The following is a 17,800-nucleotide window of genomic DNA, read 5'->3' as shown; positions in this document are numbered from 1 at the left end:
CTAACCTCTTATCTCTCCAGCGCCATCGATTAGATGGAGGTGATAGTGGCTTGGCTACAGTCTGAAACTCAAATGGAATGCCTTTAGTACTTCAACAACTAAAGAAGGCCTTGTGGTAATTGGAATTACTAGACGTACACTGTACAGGAGTTAGATCATGTAGCAATCAGCAATGTAGGTTGCAGAGTACCAACCGGCCGAGTCGAGGTCTGGACTCCTGATGTGGTTGAGGGCGCTCTGCAAGTGGAGAGTACTGGATTTCTGTCAAGATGGCCTTCACTTTTGTAGTTGCGCCAGAGTCCTTATAATTGTAGTGTGGGTGAAGTTTGATGACTACTGTCGATGAGATATCTTACAGTTGGGTTGAATTCCAGTCAAGGGCTCCTTTGAGGTGCATTTTCTCTCGAAATCTGGTCAAGTCAAGGTAGATTAAGAGTATATTAGTGACCTTCTTAGCTAATTAGATAGTGAACTAGCCGACTATGAAATACCGAGCTTGGCGAAAACCGATAAGAAAGGGGTTCACTACAGAGTACGGACAAGTATCCTGACAACAACATGTATTTTGATGAATGTACCAGGTCAGGTGGTCTTGTACTTGGTCTTGCCTGGCATGAATTGTCATGGTTCCTAGGTCAGCTGTACATGACGGATACTGTCAGATGACAGTGCTAGTACAGTACTTTTGATGAGAACGGTGAATCAATGACGTGCATCAGTGATTCAGTACTAGTATCACTATCTACTAGTGAGTAAGTAATTGTCTTGTAGACGGAAGTCTGAACTGACCGTAAGTCAAAACACATGATGGTCACCCAGATTAAGCGTAATTGCCATCCTAAGACTCCTATATTCATAGCTACAAATCATGGCTGTCTATTAAAAGCTTCTCTCTTGGCGAACGGCTGTAGTAGTAGCAGCATAAAGTCAACAAGTTGTACAGTTGCACATCAACATGCCGATAAGTTGGCGATGACTACGGGGCGGACCCAGCAATGTAGAATGTCGGGTCAATCACGTGGCTATGGTCCTGTCATCCAATGAGTGCGCCGTAACCCCCCTTAGTGACTGTTCTTGGCTTGTGATTGGCATCTTCTCAGTGCTCAAGTGTCAACAGACGTCCACTTAGTTGATGACGTGCATCTATAGCATGACCTACTAACTTGAAGATGGGTGAGTTGTGCACAAGCAGATGTTTGGAGGTCAGTGTACTACTGTATAATCCAGTACATAGTCATACCTAGGGATGCTGTATCGACTTCGGCAGTTGGTCAAAACTCTGCCACGCTTTTCGAACCGAGTGCCTAGCCCTCACATCGGTCTTTGAGATCCTTACAAGCATGCAGCTACTAGCATGCAGCTTTTATAGAATGTCAATGGTCGTGATGCGCCATTTGTATTCCGCGTGATACTTGACTGCTCAGCAGTTTACAATCGCCTTGGGAAAGGAATTCGAGGACCGTGGTTATAGCAGAGGATTTGGGTAGCATGTGCTAAAGTCATTTACTCGTATTCCTGCTTCGATCAGCTGCCCGAAGGTCATGGCTTTTGCTCCCCGCGCGTGCGTTCTATATTTGTATTGTCCCTCCATGTCTCCAGAAATCCCAAGCCCCTCCTCCAGCAGAGGACCTCGGTGAACCAATCAATCATCCCACGAGCAGAGTCCGGACAACCTCATTCAAGTAAGTCTGGCAGTGCCTGTTTGCGCGCCAGAAATTGTAGCCAGGCCCGCACTGCCGGCCCATAGTCGAATCGTCGTCCGGTTGCGTAGTCGTCATCTGCCCGCTGTGACTGTTGCTCTTCCCGCACGCGGGAGCGCAGTTCTCTCTGTGCCTCACACAGAGCCCGCCGCTTTGCATCGAGTTGATTCTTAGCACAACCCTGATACTCAGCGCGGGTCTTCTCCGGCACAGTTATGGCATCAAGGACAGTTCGTGTCAACCCCAGAGACGGCTCCGGACCCAGAATGGTGCCTTCAAGGAAGGGGGAGGCAGCGGTGCCTGTGCTCTCAGGTGGGACACGTGCATGGATGATCTCCAAACCCTTCACATTCATCGCAAGTTCGTGAATAAGGTCGTGTAAGGGATCGCGAACCAAACCCAAGATGGAGAATTCGATCTGGTCCTCCTCGTAGGCCGCCATGCGATCCAGCAAGTTTGGCCGCACTACATCGAGCCAGTCATCTTCAGAACATTGACCTAAAGAATGAAATCAGATTGAACTCATCCCGGGCACAATACTGAGCGATGGAACGGGACTCGCCCGCGCCAATGATACTTACCGATTGACTCAGGCTGTCGTTCCAAGCCATCAAATTTCCATACCTGACCCAGAGCGGGCATAAAAGCAATGAAATGAAAAGACGAGTCATCATCATCACCGTCTTGGTTAGACGAGGCCTTTTTGCGACTCCTTGATTCTACTTGAAGTTGGAGATCAGAGTTGAGTATGTCCATTTTTCTGTAATTTCCAACACGAGACACGGTCAGTGATCTCTCTGGGAGGTAGCAGGCATAAACACGTAGACTTGAGCATGCTCACCGGGCAAATGAGTTGTGAACTCGTTTCACGAACTCAAAGTTGTTGATTGCATCCCCTCGCAGCGCTGGTGTAAACGGCATTGTGAAAGCTTTGAAATGACGCAGGTGCTCCCCAAGGTCAATGTCAGGGATGTTGTTGACAATGTTCAACAAGGCCACACTGGCGCAGGCATTGCTGGCAGTCTAGTCGTGGGGGAGAAGCTCATGTCAGCAATGCATACACGTTCAAATAAGCAGCATTGAAAATGTCCAGTTCGTACCTGGTTAGCGAACCAAATTCCGTCGGGACAGCTCGCCTCTTGTTTGTGGGCGTCGTCCTCTCGCCAGCGAAAAAGGAAGATCAATCCGTAGATTGGCTTACTGGCAGGTCGCGGAGTTTAGCAGACAGGTCCATATCTCAAAAGTATATCCAAAAGACAACGAAGCCTCGTTTGTGCAGCCACGTACTTGAGAAATGCCATCATTTCCTCGTCCAAAGAGATGACCTCCTGAACTTTTACACCCTGAACGCCAAACTCCCGCAGCATCACATTGAACAAAGCCTAACATCGGACGAGTCAGTCTTTAGCTTCCATTTCCTGATGCTCTTTGCAGCTTACCGGCTCCGATTCTATTTCGCAAAATCCGTTCCATGTCTCCCGTTCTACGGGAGTGACGGGCTTGTAGATTTCCGAGTCGCTGGGATCATCCGACAGGTCGGTCAAACGCTGTCGCTTCGTGCGTGGAGCCATAATGTCTGTGTAAACAGAGATGAAAGAGTCGTCAAGCGGAAGCTCAACTTGTAGCCCGGTGACGATTTACTAAAAGCAAGCGCGGCATAATCGAGCGCAAGGTCTCTTTAGCGCTTCTCTGCTCACTGAGCGCAAAGTATGAACGCAAAATGGAGCGCATAAACTGTAGGCAAAGGTTTAGGTGATCGTCTCAATGGACTTTTTTATTCAATGTCAGCAAGCTGTAGCTTCTGACATGTCCTCCGAGATTAAATCAAAACACTGCAGCTATGCAGCCTCGAGGAAGACCGTCACAAAGTCAAGAAGCAGCTAACACAAAGAAATTGGAGAGGCGCCTGTACCAGGAAGTAGCTTAGAATGTATAGCGGCATGTTCGGCGGTGGGCCGAGCTTCAACGCGCTTCCCGCGTCTTTTGGCCGCCTCCAACTTTTCTTCTTCATCGCATCCACAATCTACCCGCGGTGACGTTTTCTATCCCACCTCCCATTGACGCTCAGAAGCTGCAAGTGAGTCGCAGAACCAGACTTCAGATCTACTGCTCGACTGCATCACTGGAAACTCGCCCTCCACCATCCCTGTGGATACGATAACATTGTTTCTTGCGGAGCTTCCAACGACAACAGCATGCCATGAACGGCACTCCCCTCCTCCCGTCTGCTTTCCCCCAGACGCCCACGACAATCCCGCGAAAGAGATTGTTTCAGACGCCATCACGATCACAGCCTCGCGAGCCCCGTGAGATACGGCAACCCAAATCGGCCAGCAGATCTCCCGCCAAGGTAGCGCAGCCGCCGCGGCCACCTCCATCCAACACAAACGCGCCGCTGATCCCTACCGTCGTAATCGATGCGCCCTCGCAACGCCTCTACGTGGTAGCCTTCTACCTGGCCCTCAACGCGTATCGGATATACGAATCATGGAATGCCTCCGATGAGCTGGACTCGACCTGGTTGTTCCTGAAATGGGTGACTATCGACGGGGTGTTTTTGTTTGGGTTGCAAGCTCTGCGCATTCCATGGCTGGAGTGGGCGTTCCCGACGACGCTTGCTCTGTTCTTGCTGCATGTCGTTGGCAACATTTTCCTCATGTTCCGCATCCCTGTAAGTGTGCTTCTTGATGCAGATAGGTTCCACATTGACCGGTCAGTCTGTTTACTTGGAGAAGTTTCCTCGCTGACGTCAAAGCAGATTCCGTTGGGTGCGTGGCTCGCGGGAATGGTCAAGGTAGCTTACGATCGCGAATTGTCTATCTCAGAGAGAAAGGTTAAGCCTGGAGACATCATTCACAATGCATCCTTGATTCTTGGAAAGCAAATTGTTCACATCTTACCCGAAGGGTTAGTCCGCCGCTCCAGTCTGAGATGGATCATACGCTAAAACATAGCTCACGTCCCTAGGTCCGCTGTGCTCAACCCAGAACGAGAGCCTTTGTGCTTGGACTCGCAAAAGACGACTGTTTATCTCCCTATCCGTGTCAACCAGACTGATCCCATCCTGATTGAAGTGTTACGTCTCGATCTGCACACGGGCGAAAACGAGACTTTGACCATCCCGGCCAAACAACTCAAACAGCTTAAGCGTCAGGCAGACAAGAGACAGGCTCCCTCGGACTCCAGTCCCCATCGTGATCTGCACTTCCCCGTGCGCAAGACAGGAATTTATCGCCTTCAGCGGGTAGTGGATGAGTCGCAATTGGATGTTCGCACGCGGACTTTGGATGCCCTGGTGGTCAGCTGCCCTCGGGCGTTGATCAAGAACTCATACACGGACAAATGTCGCGGAGAGCTGTCGAATATCCTTCTCGAGGTTGAAGGCACGCCTCCCTTGAAGATCAAGTACAGTCGAGAGGTGAATTTCCAGGATCGTGGCGTCTCGGTGCAGAACGTGCAGCCGGACAATCTACGCACCCCGTTGCTGAATCAAAAGCAAACGGGCGCGCTATTCAGCATCAACCAGCCGGACATCTCGTGGGCACAGAGTCAGAAAATCAACGTGCCCTTGAATGAATCTCTGAACGTTCATGGAGACTGGTTCTACGCCATTGAGGAAGTCCATGACGCGCTGGGCAATGTCGCCAACTATACCTCGATCTTTGAGTACGGAGAACGCCCATCTACCAAATCGGCCTCTCAGTGGCATCAGTTGGTGATCCACGAGCGTCCTAAGGTTTCGCTGATCGGTTGCAACGAACAACGTCCTCTTGAAGTTGCCCGTGGAGACAGCGCCAACTTGCCTATCAGTTTCCAAAACACTGGGAAGCCGTACGACCGTGACGGTCCCTTCACTGTGACCTATTCGTTTAATCCCAATGGCGCTGAGCAAAAGGGAACGGATGCGGAAGAGACTACCACTGTGGCTCTCAGGACTCTCGATCAGAAAACGCCCATCAAGGAACCTGGCTGGTATACCTTGACTTCCGTTTCAAGCCAATACTGCCCGGGAGAGGTCATGGAGCCATCCTCATGCAACCTCCGCAATCCACCAGAACCAGAGCTGTCCATCAAGACTGAAAAGGTATTTGATCGATGTGCCAATAATGCAGTCGGTCTCCTGGTCGACTTGGATTTGACAGGATCACCGCCGTTCCGGGTCAGATACAGCATCGAGGGTCCGAAGGGTGTGCAAACACAAACCAAGACTGTTGACGGTCTACGTTCTCAACTTGACTTCACGCCTTCAGAGGCTGGTTTCTATCGGTACCGCTTTCTGGACGTTGAAGACTCCATTTACTCGCCTCGCTCCCTCAACGACAAGGTGCCCGTGCTCGAGCAAGATGTCAAACCACCTGCGTCTGCTCACTTCCTTGGATCCCGGGACGTGCGCAAGGCTTGCTTCGGTGAATCAGTCTCCGTGGACTTGGCTTTCCTGGGCGAGGCGCCCTGGACGCTCCAGTACGAGCTTGTTCATAACGGCAAGCGGACCAAGTACACTTTGGAATCAGAGACAGATGTCGCAACCATCACCACCGACAAGCTTGTGAGCGGAGGCGAGTATCGACTCGCATTGACCAGTGTCAAGGACGTCTCCAATTGCAAGCGTAACCTGAAGGACAGCATCAAGATCAATGCTCGTTCCAAGCCTCCCCATGTCGGTTTCGGTCAGATTGACAAGAAGCGAACCGTTTCTGCCTTGGCCGGATCTCGAATCGAGATTCCTCTACGATTCAGCGGCGAGAAGCCCTGGACCGTGAAGTACAAGAATGCGGATCTGAACCCTTCGCCTTTGACCAAGACCTTCTGGAACGAGAACAGCAATCTCGTTGTTGATCGTGAGGGCCTTTATGAGCTTCTTGAAATCTACGATAATTCCTGCTCTGGCTTTGTGGATCAGTCTGCCAAGGAGTTTGAGGTCTCTTGGATTCCACGGCCCAAGATTATTAGCATCGATGGCTCGCCCGTGGTGAATGGCGAATACACGAAGCCTGAGGTCTGCCAAGGCGATGATGACAGTCTTGAGCTTCGCTTGTCTGGCAGCCCTCCTTTTAGTCTCCAATACGAGCAACGCCGCAAGTCTGACCGTGGACAGGCATCTGCACGCGCCAAGACGATCAAAACCGCTCTCAATTCGGCATCCATGGAGATGGATACTTCTGAGCCAGGTCAATACACCTACAAATTCTCTGAAGTGGGCGACAATCTCTACGACTACGATCCCCGAAGCAGTGGTCTTGTGGTTACCCAAAAGGTCAACTCGTTGCCCTCTGCGAAGTTTGATTCTCCCGGACACATCTATGGTTTCTGCAAGGAGGACGCGACCGGCGAGGAGACTGTGCCCATCACGCTGGAGGGCGTTCCTCCCTTCTCCTTGGAGATAGTTATCAAGCACCAGTCCAATGCGAAGCCGGAGATTGTCACCATCCCTAACATCAATACTAACCACCACAAACTGGCCCTCCCTCGTCGACACCTGGATTTGGGCCAGCATGTCGTCAGCATTCACAAGGTCCGTGATTCCCGCGGATGTCAAAGGACCACCGAGTTTGACGCCTCATCGGTCCGTGTTGCTGTATCGGATGTTCCTACAATCATTCCTCTTGAGTCCAAGGTAGACTACTGTGTCGGCGAGCGCCTGTCATTCTCTCTCTCTGGCCACGCTCCCTTCGAAGTATATTATACCTTCAATGGCGTTCAACGAAAGGCCTCGTCGCCGAACACGAATTTCCGCCGAATCGCCGAGCGGCCTGGCGAGTTCACTATTACCGCTGTCGGGGACTCTGCCAGCGGGAAGTGTAAGGCTCACAAGGATATCACCAAGGTCATTCACGAGATGCCAAGTGTGCGCATCAGTCAGGGACAAGTTTCTGTGGTCGACATTCACGAGGGCGGAGAAGCCGAGCTCAACTTTGAGTTCTGGGGCACGCCACCATTCGAGTTCACGTAAGTGCCCTAGTTCTCTTTTTCTTCCCGGATTGCTATTTACTCGATCAGCTCTGTGGAGTTCTCTTACTTACCCTATACTTCCTTTTAGCTACATTCGAAGCACCAACGCCCGCAAGGGCAGAAAGGCCGAGGTCCTCGACATCAAGCATGATATCTCCTACGAGCACAAGAAGGCCATCAAGACCTCGGATGAGGGCACCTATGAGGTCGTCGCGATCAAGGACAAATACTGCTCTTTTTCTTCCCAGGTTCCAACGGGCAAGTCGGATCGAGGCAGTTCATGAACAATGAAAAGTAACGGTAATCTCAGGCATTTGATGTGCTCATGCTGGGCGCCGGTCTTCTTTATTCGCGCTTTTTCCATTTGATATACAAGTTTTGTTTTTCTTCCTTGATCCTCTTGTTTCTTGGAGTTTCTCGTCGATTGCGTGCTTGAATTGTGTTTATGTGAGAGTATTGAGTATTCGAAGCAATTTGCATTGCAGCGGCGCTAGTAGGTAATGTACATTTCGTCAATAGGATGAGAGAAAAAAAAATTCAATCTTTGAGAGACAAATCACCGTATTCATTCATTCTACTCCCACTGTTTGGTCCGTTCAGTGTCCTCGTTCCATCTCCAATCTCATTCAGAGCTTGCTCCCCGAGACCTCAATCTTCTCAATGAGTCCCTCGCCCAGTCTGGATATTTCATTCAGAATGGCAGGTCGATTGATGACGACGCTGTCCGCCTTATCCCCAGACTCAGACGCAGAAGCAGGAGCAGTCGAGTAAGCCATTTTCAGGTTCCAAGATTTAGGTTTCAGCATCTGGGGATTCCAGAGTCCCGCCACGACCCCCGAGCGTTCGTCGCCGTGGAATAGGAGCAGGCTCTGGTGATAACAAGCTTGGACATCCTTCACGAATGACTTGATAATTGCGAGTTTCTCCGTGCGACCATGGGCATTGACCTCGGCGAGGTTCTTGTATTTGGACGAGGAATTGGTCCCGTCTTCGAGAAGCTTGGGGCGGAGATATGCGACGAAATCGTACGGTGCGAGAGACGTGCGGAAAAGTTCAGCGACGTCTAGTTCGTCATGTTCCTTGCGTAGGAGGTTGACTGCTGCCTTGGCGAGGGCTGTCATCCGGCCGGCGACGACCTTGGTGGGCATTTCGTACTGTGTCCATGTGACGCCTTCGGTGTCGAGGTCTGACGCGACGAAGAGAGCGATGGTATTCATTCCTGGGTCGATGTTACGCCAGGCGGCGAAACGGGTTTTGATGGTCTCTGTCACTTCGGCGTTGAGGTCGCCGCTGAGATCGACGATGAAAGGTTCCTGTTGCCAGTCCCAGCGGGAGATGAAATAGATGGTTCGTAGGAATCCGGTCATGATACTGGAGGGAGTTTCCCATGGGTATGGTTGAGTGAAGACGCGCGTGGTCAATAGCTCAATCAATTCCTCGCTGATCTGGGCCGAGAAAAGATGCGAGGTAAACCAGTATTTGACCAAGCGAACGGTGGGCGACAGTAGTGGTAGGCGAGTGCAGAGGCTTCGAAGCGATTGTGTTAAGCGAGGTTGTTGCACGAAGGTCTTTTTGTACGAAGAGAGTGCAAATGCAGCCTCCTCACGTTCACGGGGACTGATCATTTTGTTCTTGAGCTGGCGTTCTAGAAGAGTTTGCTCCCGATCGTGATGGATTCGAAGACGGAAAGTGAACCCGGAAGTATGGGCAATGTCCAAGTAGAACGTGTTCAGTATACTGCTGGACTCATTCTCCATTCCCACACGACACGAAGATGCTGCGCCAGCTTCTCGGAGTGAGTCTCCGATCTTGACGAGGAAAGCGGCCTTAGTCATTTGAATGGCAGCAAAGTCGTCGGGCCAGCGCGAGGAACTTTCAAATTGAAGAACCACATCAGCGGCTTCATTATCACCATCAGATTTCTGTACTCGCAATGCCGTGTAACGAAGCAGCGCACTGGCAGGAGCCACATGGCGAATAGAAAGTGGAACATCGTCCATGCTTCGAAGAGACTGTTCCAACTCGGCGAAAGCCTCATTGATGGACTTGAAAGCAGGGCTTGAGTATGCGATGACCTCGTCGCCTTCATCGTATAACATGTCATCATATTCATCGCCGTGCAAGAAGAAGTCATCTTCATCGATCTTGAAATGTCGCTGGAGGATATGCGCCAAAATTTGATGAACAATCGAATCTTCGTCGGGCTGATCCGACCAGACTAGACTCTCCACGATACTTCCGTCTTTAAATCGACGCAGCTCCGCCTTCTCTCCCCAAAAGCACGGAAGGAAGCCGCCTCGCCCTTTTCTTCGGCCGCTGGTCCATGATCGACCGTTCTTCCGACATTCTCGCCGTTCAGCATGAGACCCGCAGTCAGGTCGTGGCAGGCCTTTTTGTTAGGGGCCTTGGACTTGAGGGCCCATGCATCGATTGAGCGGCTTGTCAGGGAAATGAGCTTGATCCGATCTCCAAGAGCTCGAGAGAGTACGTCGTGCAAAGTCTTCTGTTCTTGGAGGGATCGAAGAGTGTCGCCGCTGAAGGACTTGGGGAATGTCAGCAGACGATCGAATCTCAATGCTGGCTCGTCGACTTTGACGATGAAGACTTTGTCGAAGTTATCTTCTCGCGACTCGTTGAGCATCTTCAAAGTAACAGTGGCTTCCTGACGGAGGATTGAATACGACCACGGTGTCATTTTGTAGAGAAGGTTGAGTCCTCTGCGGCCGTCAAACAATACAGGGCCACCGCTGGGGACAGAGATATCAGATGTAAAAAGAAGCAGAGGGGTGGTCAAGTCACGGCCAGCAAGGAATTGCAACGTAGCCTTGAAGATCTGGTAGCTGCTGTAAGATCGCAAAAGAATGGGCTGGCCGCTAGGGCCACCTCCTTCAAAGAGAAGCGAAATTAACGCACACCATTCAAAGCCTCCAAAACCACCCTTCTGGAAGGATGTGCGGAAGCCGCGTTGCTGCAGCCACGTCCGTCCAAGAATGCAGGCATCGCGGAAGGCTTCGCATTTCTGAGCGGCCGAGTACAGATACTTGTGATAGAGAGACACCGTGGCTTCAGACCGAAGACTGGCATTATAGTACGGCGTCGGTTCGCCGCTCTCCGTAGAGTCGGCCGATGTTCCCTGTCTCACGTTGTTCTTCATTGGCAGGGTTTGCTTGAGCGGGAAGAAATTCGGGTCAAACGCAGTCATGATGCGAATCTGCGGAGTCGAGGACGCCTTTTCATCTTTGGAAGTACGAGGATCCAAGACAATCAAAGGTCGAAGACTGTCTCCGTCTTGGAAGTGAAACTTGACATCGAGGCCAAGAGCATCGGCTGTGTCTTGAATGCCAGCGGCAAGACAAGCGATATAGTACGCCCTTTTGTGGAAATAGCGGTAATTGACGTAGTCCTTCTCTTGGAATGAAGAACTGGGCATGGTCACAGCAAGATCGACAGGGCGAGACTCGGCGGTTTTAGCCCCCGTCCTGAGTCCAAAGCTTCCTACCACGTTGATGTTGGACGGCTTCGCATATGAAACTGTGTATTTCACGTCCTTGCTTGGGCGCGGTTCCGGCCACGGTACCGCAATCCCGGCTGTAGAGCGCAAATCCTTCTCGGCATCCGCAATTGACTTTGGCGCTGTCTCTGGCAAGTCTTCAATCGCGGTCTTGATCTTCTGAAGGGCATCCTGAACTTTGCCGATGCGCTTTGCATAATTGATTCTCAATCCGCTTACCAACTCGTCGATCTGAAGCTTGAAGAATCCGGACTTGTAGAAACCACTGGCCATGGCTAGCTCTGCAGTGCGCTCATCCTTGGCTCTTTGCGTCGAGCCGGGCTTGGAAGCATGATCAGCTCGTCGCACGGGGGCAGCACCGGTATTTGAGCTGGATGCATTCGCGTTGTTCGTTGCTGCGCTGGGAGTGGCTTGGTTCGCAGAGGAGTCATTTGCCAGCGGAGGACTCAATCTTCTCCGCTTGACTGCGTGTGCGGACATTTCGAATTTGCAAAAATATGCAGCGCGTCTTCAGTATAATTCGGGGCCGAGTGGTCGCCCTGGTTCTGTTGTATCAATGCTAAGCTTGCGATAACCTCGAATTTTTTTTTTTCTGGGGCGCTATCGCCGACCCGATAACGAACATGGCAGAATTCCCATTCAATGCTCTAGGCGGTCAGATGAGGCCCCACCAACTGGCGAGTTTGACTGAGAATGACCCGCGTCACGCCACCGACGGGCTTATCGCTGAGTCATGGCTCATGGGCGCCGAAGTCGCAATCGCCTTCTCCAATTTCCAAGAAGGGTTCGAAGAGTCATTCTCCCTTTTCTTGCACAAAAATTTGGCCATTATCGTTGAATCTTTGGATCTCTCAATCTTATCCATCTACTATTGTGATTTTCGATATGCTCCAAGCCCTAGGAGGGCCAGTTCCTCCCAATACCGACCATGTTCGTTTACCCCAGTCATCCCCGCAATATACCCCTCCATCACGCATAATATGGGACACGGAATATTCTGGAGCACAAACGTCGCCATTGAGATTCATTGGGAAATACTGATAATTTTGCCAGGCCGTCAGTGTGTCGCTGCCAACATGGAGAGCCAATGTTGGCTATGAAGAAGGAGAGGATTGGGTTGTGAGCAAGATGCAATGCGGCTATCCTCGATTCTTCATACATCCTAGCATTCAGAAGCTCGCCCAAGAGGTTGTTCGTCGCGTCGGAGATCCAGAATCGGAGACTGCCACCCTATTTCCCACACCCAAAACCGCCCGTATTTGCCACTCGTTCATCGTGTCGAAAGTGTCCGCCGAGGAAGCAAAAGCAATCCGGATTGTGAGATTTTTGCCGTCACAACAAACTGAGAAAGGGTCGAACACAATTACATCTTCGCTGGTGGCTGTGATTCATAAGAAGGAGTTTGCGCCTATCGCCAAGCAGGTCTGGCAACATTCCGGCAATGGAATTTCTAGCCGACGAGGAGAGTTCTGTCATCGCGCATTGGAGGACGGCTTTCTTGTGGAGGAGAAGCAATCTACAACGACGAAGACGCAAGCGCAACGACCATGCAAGGGTCCTCGCCGCTATCAAAGCAAGGAATCTGCCGCCGGATCATCACGCGGTTCATCTGCCTCGACCCCCGTGCCACTCGAGAGCACCTCAGTAACAAATGGTGTCGACGACGGCCGAGATTATGCTCATTTTATCGAGGAGCGCTTCGGCCGCAACCTTAGTATAGTCTTGGCTGAGCAGGCAAAGGTCGCTGTGCGAAGGCGAATTGCTGGTGTGCTGACTGCGGATGTGGAATTGCCAGAGGCACTTGAGGCTACTTCGGCTGAAGGACGAATCTCGGGTATTTCGGAGCAGGACGTGTACCTCTATCCTGCTGGTATGAGTGCTATCTTTAACTCGCACCAAACGCTCCTGGCCGCCCGCGGTCCACTCAAGAGTATCTGCTTCGGATTTCCCTATACAGATACTTTGAAGATCCTGCAGAAATGGGGACCTGGTTGCCAGTTCTATGGTCATGGCTCATCAGAGGAATTAGATGATCTGGAAGAGCGGCTGAAGAATGGTGAACGATTCTTGGGACTGTTCACTGAAGCCCCTGGCAACCCCCTCCTAAAGACGCCGAACCTTGTTCGGATTCGAGAGTTGGCCGACAAGTATGACTTTGCCGTAGTTGTGGACGAGACAATAAGCAACTTTCTCAACATCAACGTCCTGCGGTATGCCGACATTGTCGTGAGCAGCTTGACAAAGATCTTCAGTGGTGACAGCAATGTCATGGGTGGCAGTGCCGTGCTCAACCCACACAGCTCTTATTATCGCGTTTTGAAGGAGACCTTGGATCGCGAATACGAGGATCTCTATTGGGCGGAAGATGCTGTCTTCATGGAACGTAACAGCCGTGATTTTATCAGCAGAATTGACAAGATCAATGCCAATGCCGAAGGGATCACCGCCATGTTAAAGGAATCACCCTTGGGTATGTTCGCCTCGCTTTTTTTTCTATTTGCTGCATCGGGTGATCAAAATCTAATCCGCTTCAATCTCAATGCCACAGTCAAGGAAGTCTATTATCCGAAGTACAGCCCGACAAGACCTGATTACGACAAACTGCGGACTACCAATGGTGGCTATGGAGGCCTCTTCTCTGTCACCTTCCACTCCACCGAGCGATCTATTGCGTTCTTTGACACCCTGGATGTCTTCAAGGGACCCAGCCTCGGCACCAACTTTACCCTCAGGTCAGTATTCTCCCTTAAGGCCAGCCAAGGTGGGCCGACAGAGAACTAACATTGACCTTAACTCCAGTTCTCCATACGTCGTCCTCGCTCACTACCTCGAATTAGACTGGGTAAGCATGGCCCACTCCTAGCCACAGCGTTTCCTACATCTCCCGTGACCTTGAGCAAAGAGCGCTGACAATCCCACGACGCTCCCAGGTGAGAATGTATGACGTTGATCCGGACCTGGTCAGAATTAGCGTCGGGCTTGAGGAGCTTCCTGACTTGCGACGCCTTTTCCAAAAGGCGTTGGAGGCAGTGGAAAAGGTGAAAGCCTAGGAAAGGAAAAAACCTCGCAATGAATTTACGACATCCCCTACATTTTCAACAAACCTCTTCATGCTCAACCTTCCGAGACCTTGCTTATCTGGTCACTTACCATGATTTAGCGCGCTACATTCATACTAGACATACAGCCAGCGTTGTTGCAGCCACGACGACTTGCTACAGTTCGAAACGGTATATACAAAAAGATAATAAAAATGACCGAAAGACGTAGTTAAACTCCAAGTCTCATCAAAATCAAGGATGTCCAGCTCCATTGTAGATTTCCAGGGGTAATAAGTCGTAAAAACAAAAGTAGGTCAGAGTCATAAGAATAAATTGTCTGTTGTCACCGCCGAGTATATCCAGTCCGAAGTGATTGTGACTCTTCCTTCGAGGGGTACCTGGAGCGTCTTGTTCCGGAAGGACAGACGGTAGCAACAGACCAGTATGGATTCCGGGCGCCTTAACGAGCAATCAAAGATGGCGGTCCGGAGTCTCTTCGCCGCCAAAACCAGTGCTTGCCTGAGTAGCAAAACCGCTGAGATCACCACTACCGGTACGCCTGAGAGCTTGTCGCATAGTCTCAACTTGGAGTTCGCCGCCAAAATTGGAAGAGACCGGACTCTGTGCCATGGGAAGTGGACTTCCCGGTCCACGGGTTCCATTGTTGGGTGTCATGTCCATTCCCTTGAAGGAGGCTGCAATACTCGTCGGGGGAGATGTACCTAATCCGTGCGAGGAAGTGGGCGATCGTAAGGGTGATGGAGAGCGACCAGCGCCAACCAAGTGGCCAGAGCCACCTCCCATAGACGACTCACGATAGATCAAGTCGCCACTCTCCGCATGCTCAGCGTTGACGACGTCGGCGAATGAAATGAAACTCAGACGTCGCACGTCTGTTGGATCGGCCACGGCATGAGCAGAGGAGGCCTCATCAGTCTCGAAAGAGTGGAATCCCGATTGATCAAGATGGCTAGAGGACGCCAGGGACTGATCTGCTGTCGATGAGCCGTTCATAGTCGCCGCAGCAGGCTGATGAATGCTATGTGTAAGTATTTCGACGGAATCCGGGTCCAGATGTTCATCGGTAATCGCAGCGGAGGATGCTTCGAGCACAGGTGGGATGTAATTCTCGGTACGCAGATGCGCAGGTATCGATGGAGAAGCTTGCGAGGGAAGCATGTCTTCTTGAACGCTTCGCTCAAAGATCTGAGAAGCTGGAGAGTGCAGACGAGGCACTTGTGAAGCCGCGCCTGGAGAAGATGGCTGTCTGTGCGCATACATTTGTCGGTCTGAGAGGGTTGGTGAACGGAAGCCTTCGGACGAAGCTCTGGGTGATGTTGGCGAAACCGGCCCGCTGGCCACAGCACCAATTCCGAGATAAGCGCTTTCACCATGACGACCGAGACGGTTAGGATCATCTTGTCGAGCTTGCGGCCACGTCAGGCTGGCGGGCTTCGGTGCTCGCACATTAGTAGCGGGCTTTCCGACCAGCGGCTCAGCTTCGCCTGGCGAGTCCTCCAACCCAGCATGTCCCTGCACCGTGGACGACATATCTGCGGAAATCTCTAGTGGCGCATTTCCAGATGCAACCTGCACATTCCCTGCTTCAGCCATGGCGGTTGGAATCTGGTAGGGCTTAGTAGAAGCAGACGTTCTGGCGGTTGATGAAGGAGCAACTGTGGAAACTGTTGCCCAAGAAGTCTAGGACACAAGGGCCATGACCTAGGAATATGCCTTGGAGTCTACTCGCAATAGCAGAAGAGATTATTAAACTGGATCGCAACGAGCAGAAAGTGAATGTTTGAGAAAGATGGAAAAGGAGAAGGTTTGGTGTCTTCCTTTCACTTTAGACCACAAGACAATGATGACATGCGCGCCGATCCATGTGATCCAAGTGGTGGGGCGGGCGCATGTTGTGACAGGATACGTTACCGGAAGCCGCCCCACTGCAGTAAGTGACGGACGGTTGGTGATTGTTGTTTCGGTAACAAAAACGGTGGTGATTACAGTTGAATACAAAATTACAGAATACATTATCAGGCAGGCACAGCTACCCGGTTACTGGGTGCCTGATCTGGACCGAGTCACGAGACTTGCGACTTGGAAAAAGTTCAGGCTCGACACGTCGGTTCAAGCCCCCGTCTAGCCAACACGCTCCGATACTCGACCTCCACACTCCCTCCTCAGTCGGTATGTTTGCAACACGAATCTTCTAACCAATTGTGCATCTGGACTCACTGTGCACCATTGTAGTTTATCCTGAGAGCGCCTTCCAACATGGCCACATCAATTGCGGCTTTCAAGCGGCCCTTGGTCAACTTGCCCTTCTTGCTCCCATCATGTTCCGACTCCCTTGCGGTAGGATCTCGACGTTATCAATCTTCATACCGACGCACAAAGCAACGTCTCCGCGTTAAGCCAGATGCGTCCTTCGGCTCCTCACACCAAGGACGCGATCAAATCATCTACAACCCGCCCTCCAGTGCCCCCTCCGTCTACCACACACCCAGCAAGTTTTTGCCCCCCAATGATGCCCGCAGGTCGATGCGCATCGAAGATCCAGCGACCTCGGGCTCAGCTACCGCTGTTGAGCAGCTCCCCAACGTCTACCGCAGCGACCCAGAGCGAAAGTACCACTTGACCCCCAAAGATGTCGAGGAGATCCGCACCCTTCGCATGAGTGATCCCATGACGTGGAGTCGTCACAAGCTGGCCAAGCGATTCGAGTGCTCGCCGCTTTTTATCGCCTTAGTCTGTGAGGCCAGTCCGGAGAAGAAGCAAATGCAAAGGCAGGTGCTAGAGGCCGTGCAGTCACAATGGGGACCCAAGCGGCGGATGGCTAGAGAAGACCGGAAGTTGCGCCGGGAGGCTTGGGGTCGTGACGAGTGAAAACTGCCATCTATCAGGCTTGCGGTTGATGGCAGCACTTTGGCTGAGGAGCCGTCTCCAGAGGCTCCGGGGGACGGGTGTCGGCCCGGCTTACAGGAGAGAAAGCGTCCGTTCGAAAGCCGAAGAAGGGCCGAGGGTGACCTGCAGTCTCGTGTAAAAACAACTTGTATTCTAACACTTAGCATTCATCCTCTCATATCTGGTAACCATATCCACATCCATTTTTGTTTTCTCCATACTTCCTGGGCCTTTGGTTGTGGGCTCCGATTTCCTCAATGAATTGTCGCCTAGTGTTCTCTTAAACGATGACCACGCTATCATGTGAGAAGAGTATGATGATCTGGGATCTTCTGGTTTTCCTGAGTACCTACGTGAGTACTTAGTACCTGGTACGTTGCGCATATCTGCCTCGTAACGTAGGTACCAAGAGGGAGAAGTGTCAGTAAGCGCAGAGCCCTAGCTCTACAGTTCGTATCTGCCTCGGCATTCCATGTTTCTAGTACTTGCTAATCATGGGGAAATCTGCACGCGACTACCAGAGCGATGATCCCCCTGAAGATCGAGTGTCATTATCTCGCGTACCTTTGCCTGTCCAGCTCGAGCATCTGGTCAAGATTGAAGTGTTTGTTGTGTTTTATCGGGCACTCGAGGGATTTGCTCCCCCCCCCCCCCCCCCCCCCCCCCCCCCAAGAACTGTGACTTCAAGAGAA

General features: G+C 51.5%; 6 protein-coding genes across 6 annotated transcripts; 3 read left to right on the top strand and 3 right to left on the bottom strand.

Moving 5' to 3' along the window:
* Nucleotides 1-1,674: 1,674 nt before the first annotated feature.
* On the bottom strand, nt 1,675-3,271 carry N7539_009074 (ubiquitin C-terminal hydrolase 37; the record flags this gene model as incomplete). The annotated part of the gene is made up of 6 exons (XM_056938669.1): nt 1,675-2,198; nt 2,282-2,460; nt 2,542-2,723; nt 2,801-2,900; nt 2,988-3,082; nt 3,140-3,271. The coding sequence occupies 6 exons, from the start codon at nt 3,269-3,271 to the stop codon at nt 1,675-1,677; spliced, it is 1,212 nt and encodes a 403-aa protein (XP_056786046.1).
* A 629-nt stretch (nt 3,272-3,900) lies between these two features.
* On the top strand, nt 3,901-7,933 carry N7539_009073 (uncharacterized protein; the record flags this gene model as incomplete). Its single annotated transcript, XM_056938668.1, has 4 exons — nt 3,901-4,371; nt 4,459-4,607; nt 4,668-7,646; nt 7,738-7,933. The coding sequence occupies 4 exons, from the start codon at nt 3,901-3,903 to the stop codon at nt 7,931-7,933; spliced, it is 3,795 nt and encodes a 1,264-aa protein (XP_056786045.1).
* Nucleotides 7,934-8,275: 342 nt separating this feature from the next.
* On the bottom strand, nt 8,276-11,640 carry N7539_009072 (rRNA-processing protein UTP22; the record flags this gene model as incomplete). Its single annotated transcript, XM_056938667.1, is given in 2 exon segments — nt 8,276-9,918; nt 9,933-11,640. 2 exon segments carry the CDS (start codon nt 11,638-11,640, stop codon nt 8,276-8,278), a joined length of 3,351 nt encoding a protein of 1,116 aa, XP_056786044.1.
* Nucleotides 11,641-11,783: 143 nt separating this feature from the next.
* On the top strand, nt 11,784-14,210 carry N7539_009071 (cystathionine gamma-synthase; the record flags this gene model as incomplete). The annotated part of the gene is made up of 5 exons (XM_056938666.1): nt 11,784-11,944; nt 12,222-13,630; nt 13,709-13,892; nt 13,960-14,002; nt 14,091-14,210. 5 exons carry the CDS (start codon nt 11,784-11,786, stop codon nt 14,208-14,210), a joined length of 1,917 nt encoding a protein of 638 aa, XP_056786043.1.
* Nucleotides 14,211-14,672: 462 nt separating this feature from the next.
* Nucleotides 14,673-15,815, bottom strand: N7539_009070 (uncharacterized protein; the record flags this gene model as incomplete). The annotated part of the gene is made up of 1 exon (XM_056938665.1): nt 14,673-15,815. One exon carries the CDS (start codon nt 15,813-15,815, stop codon nt 14,673-14,675), a length of 1,143 nt encoding a protein of 380 aa, XP_056786042.1.
* Nucleotides 15,816-16,478: 663 nt separating this feature from the next.
* N7539_009069 (mitochondrial 54S ribosomal protein mL58) lies at nt 16,479-17,090 on the top strand (the record flags this gene model as incomplete). Its single annotated transcript, XM_056938664.1, has 1 exon — nt 16,479-17,090. The coding sequence occupies one exon, from the start codon at nt 16,479-16,481 to the stop codon at nt 17,088-17,090; it is 612 nt and encodes a 203-aa protein (XP_056786041.1).
* Nucleotides 17,091-17,800: the final 710 nt, after the last annotated feature.

This window comes from Penicillium diatomitis (genome assembly GCF_028827545.1).
Source record: "Penicillium diatomitis strain IBT 30728 chromosome Unknown utg000015l_segment0_segment0, whole genome shotgun sequence".
In the NCBI taxonomy this organism is placed as follows: domain Eukaryota; kingdom Fungi; phylum Ascomycota; class Eurotiomycetes; order Eurotiales; family Aspergillaceae; genus Penicillium; species Penicillium diatomitis.
Note: the sequence above shows the minus strand (reverse complement) of the source record. Positions and strands in the feature narration are given on the sequence as shown.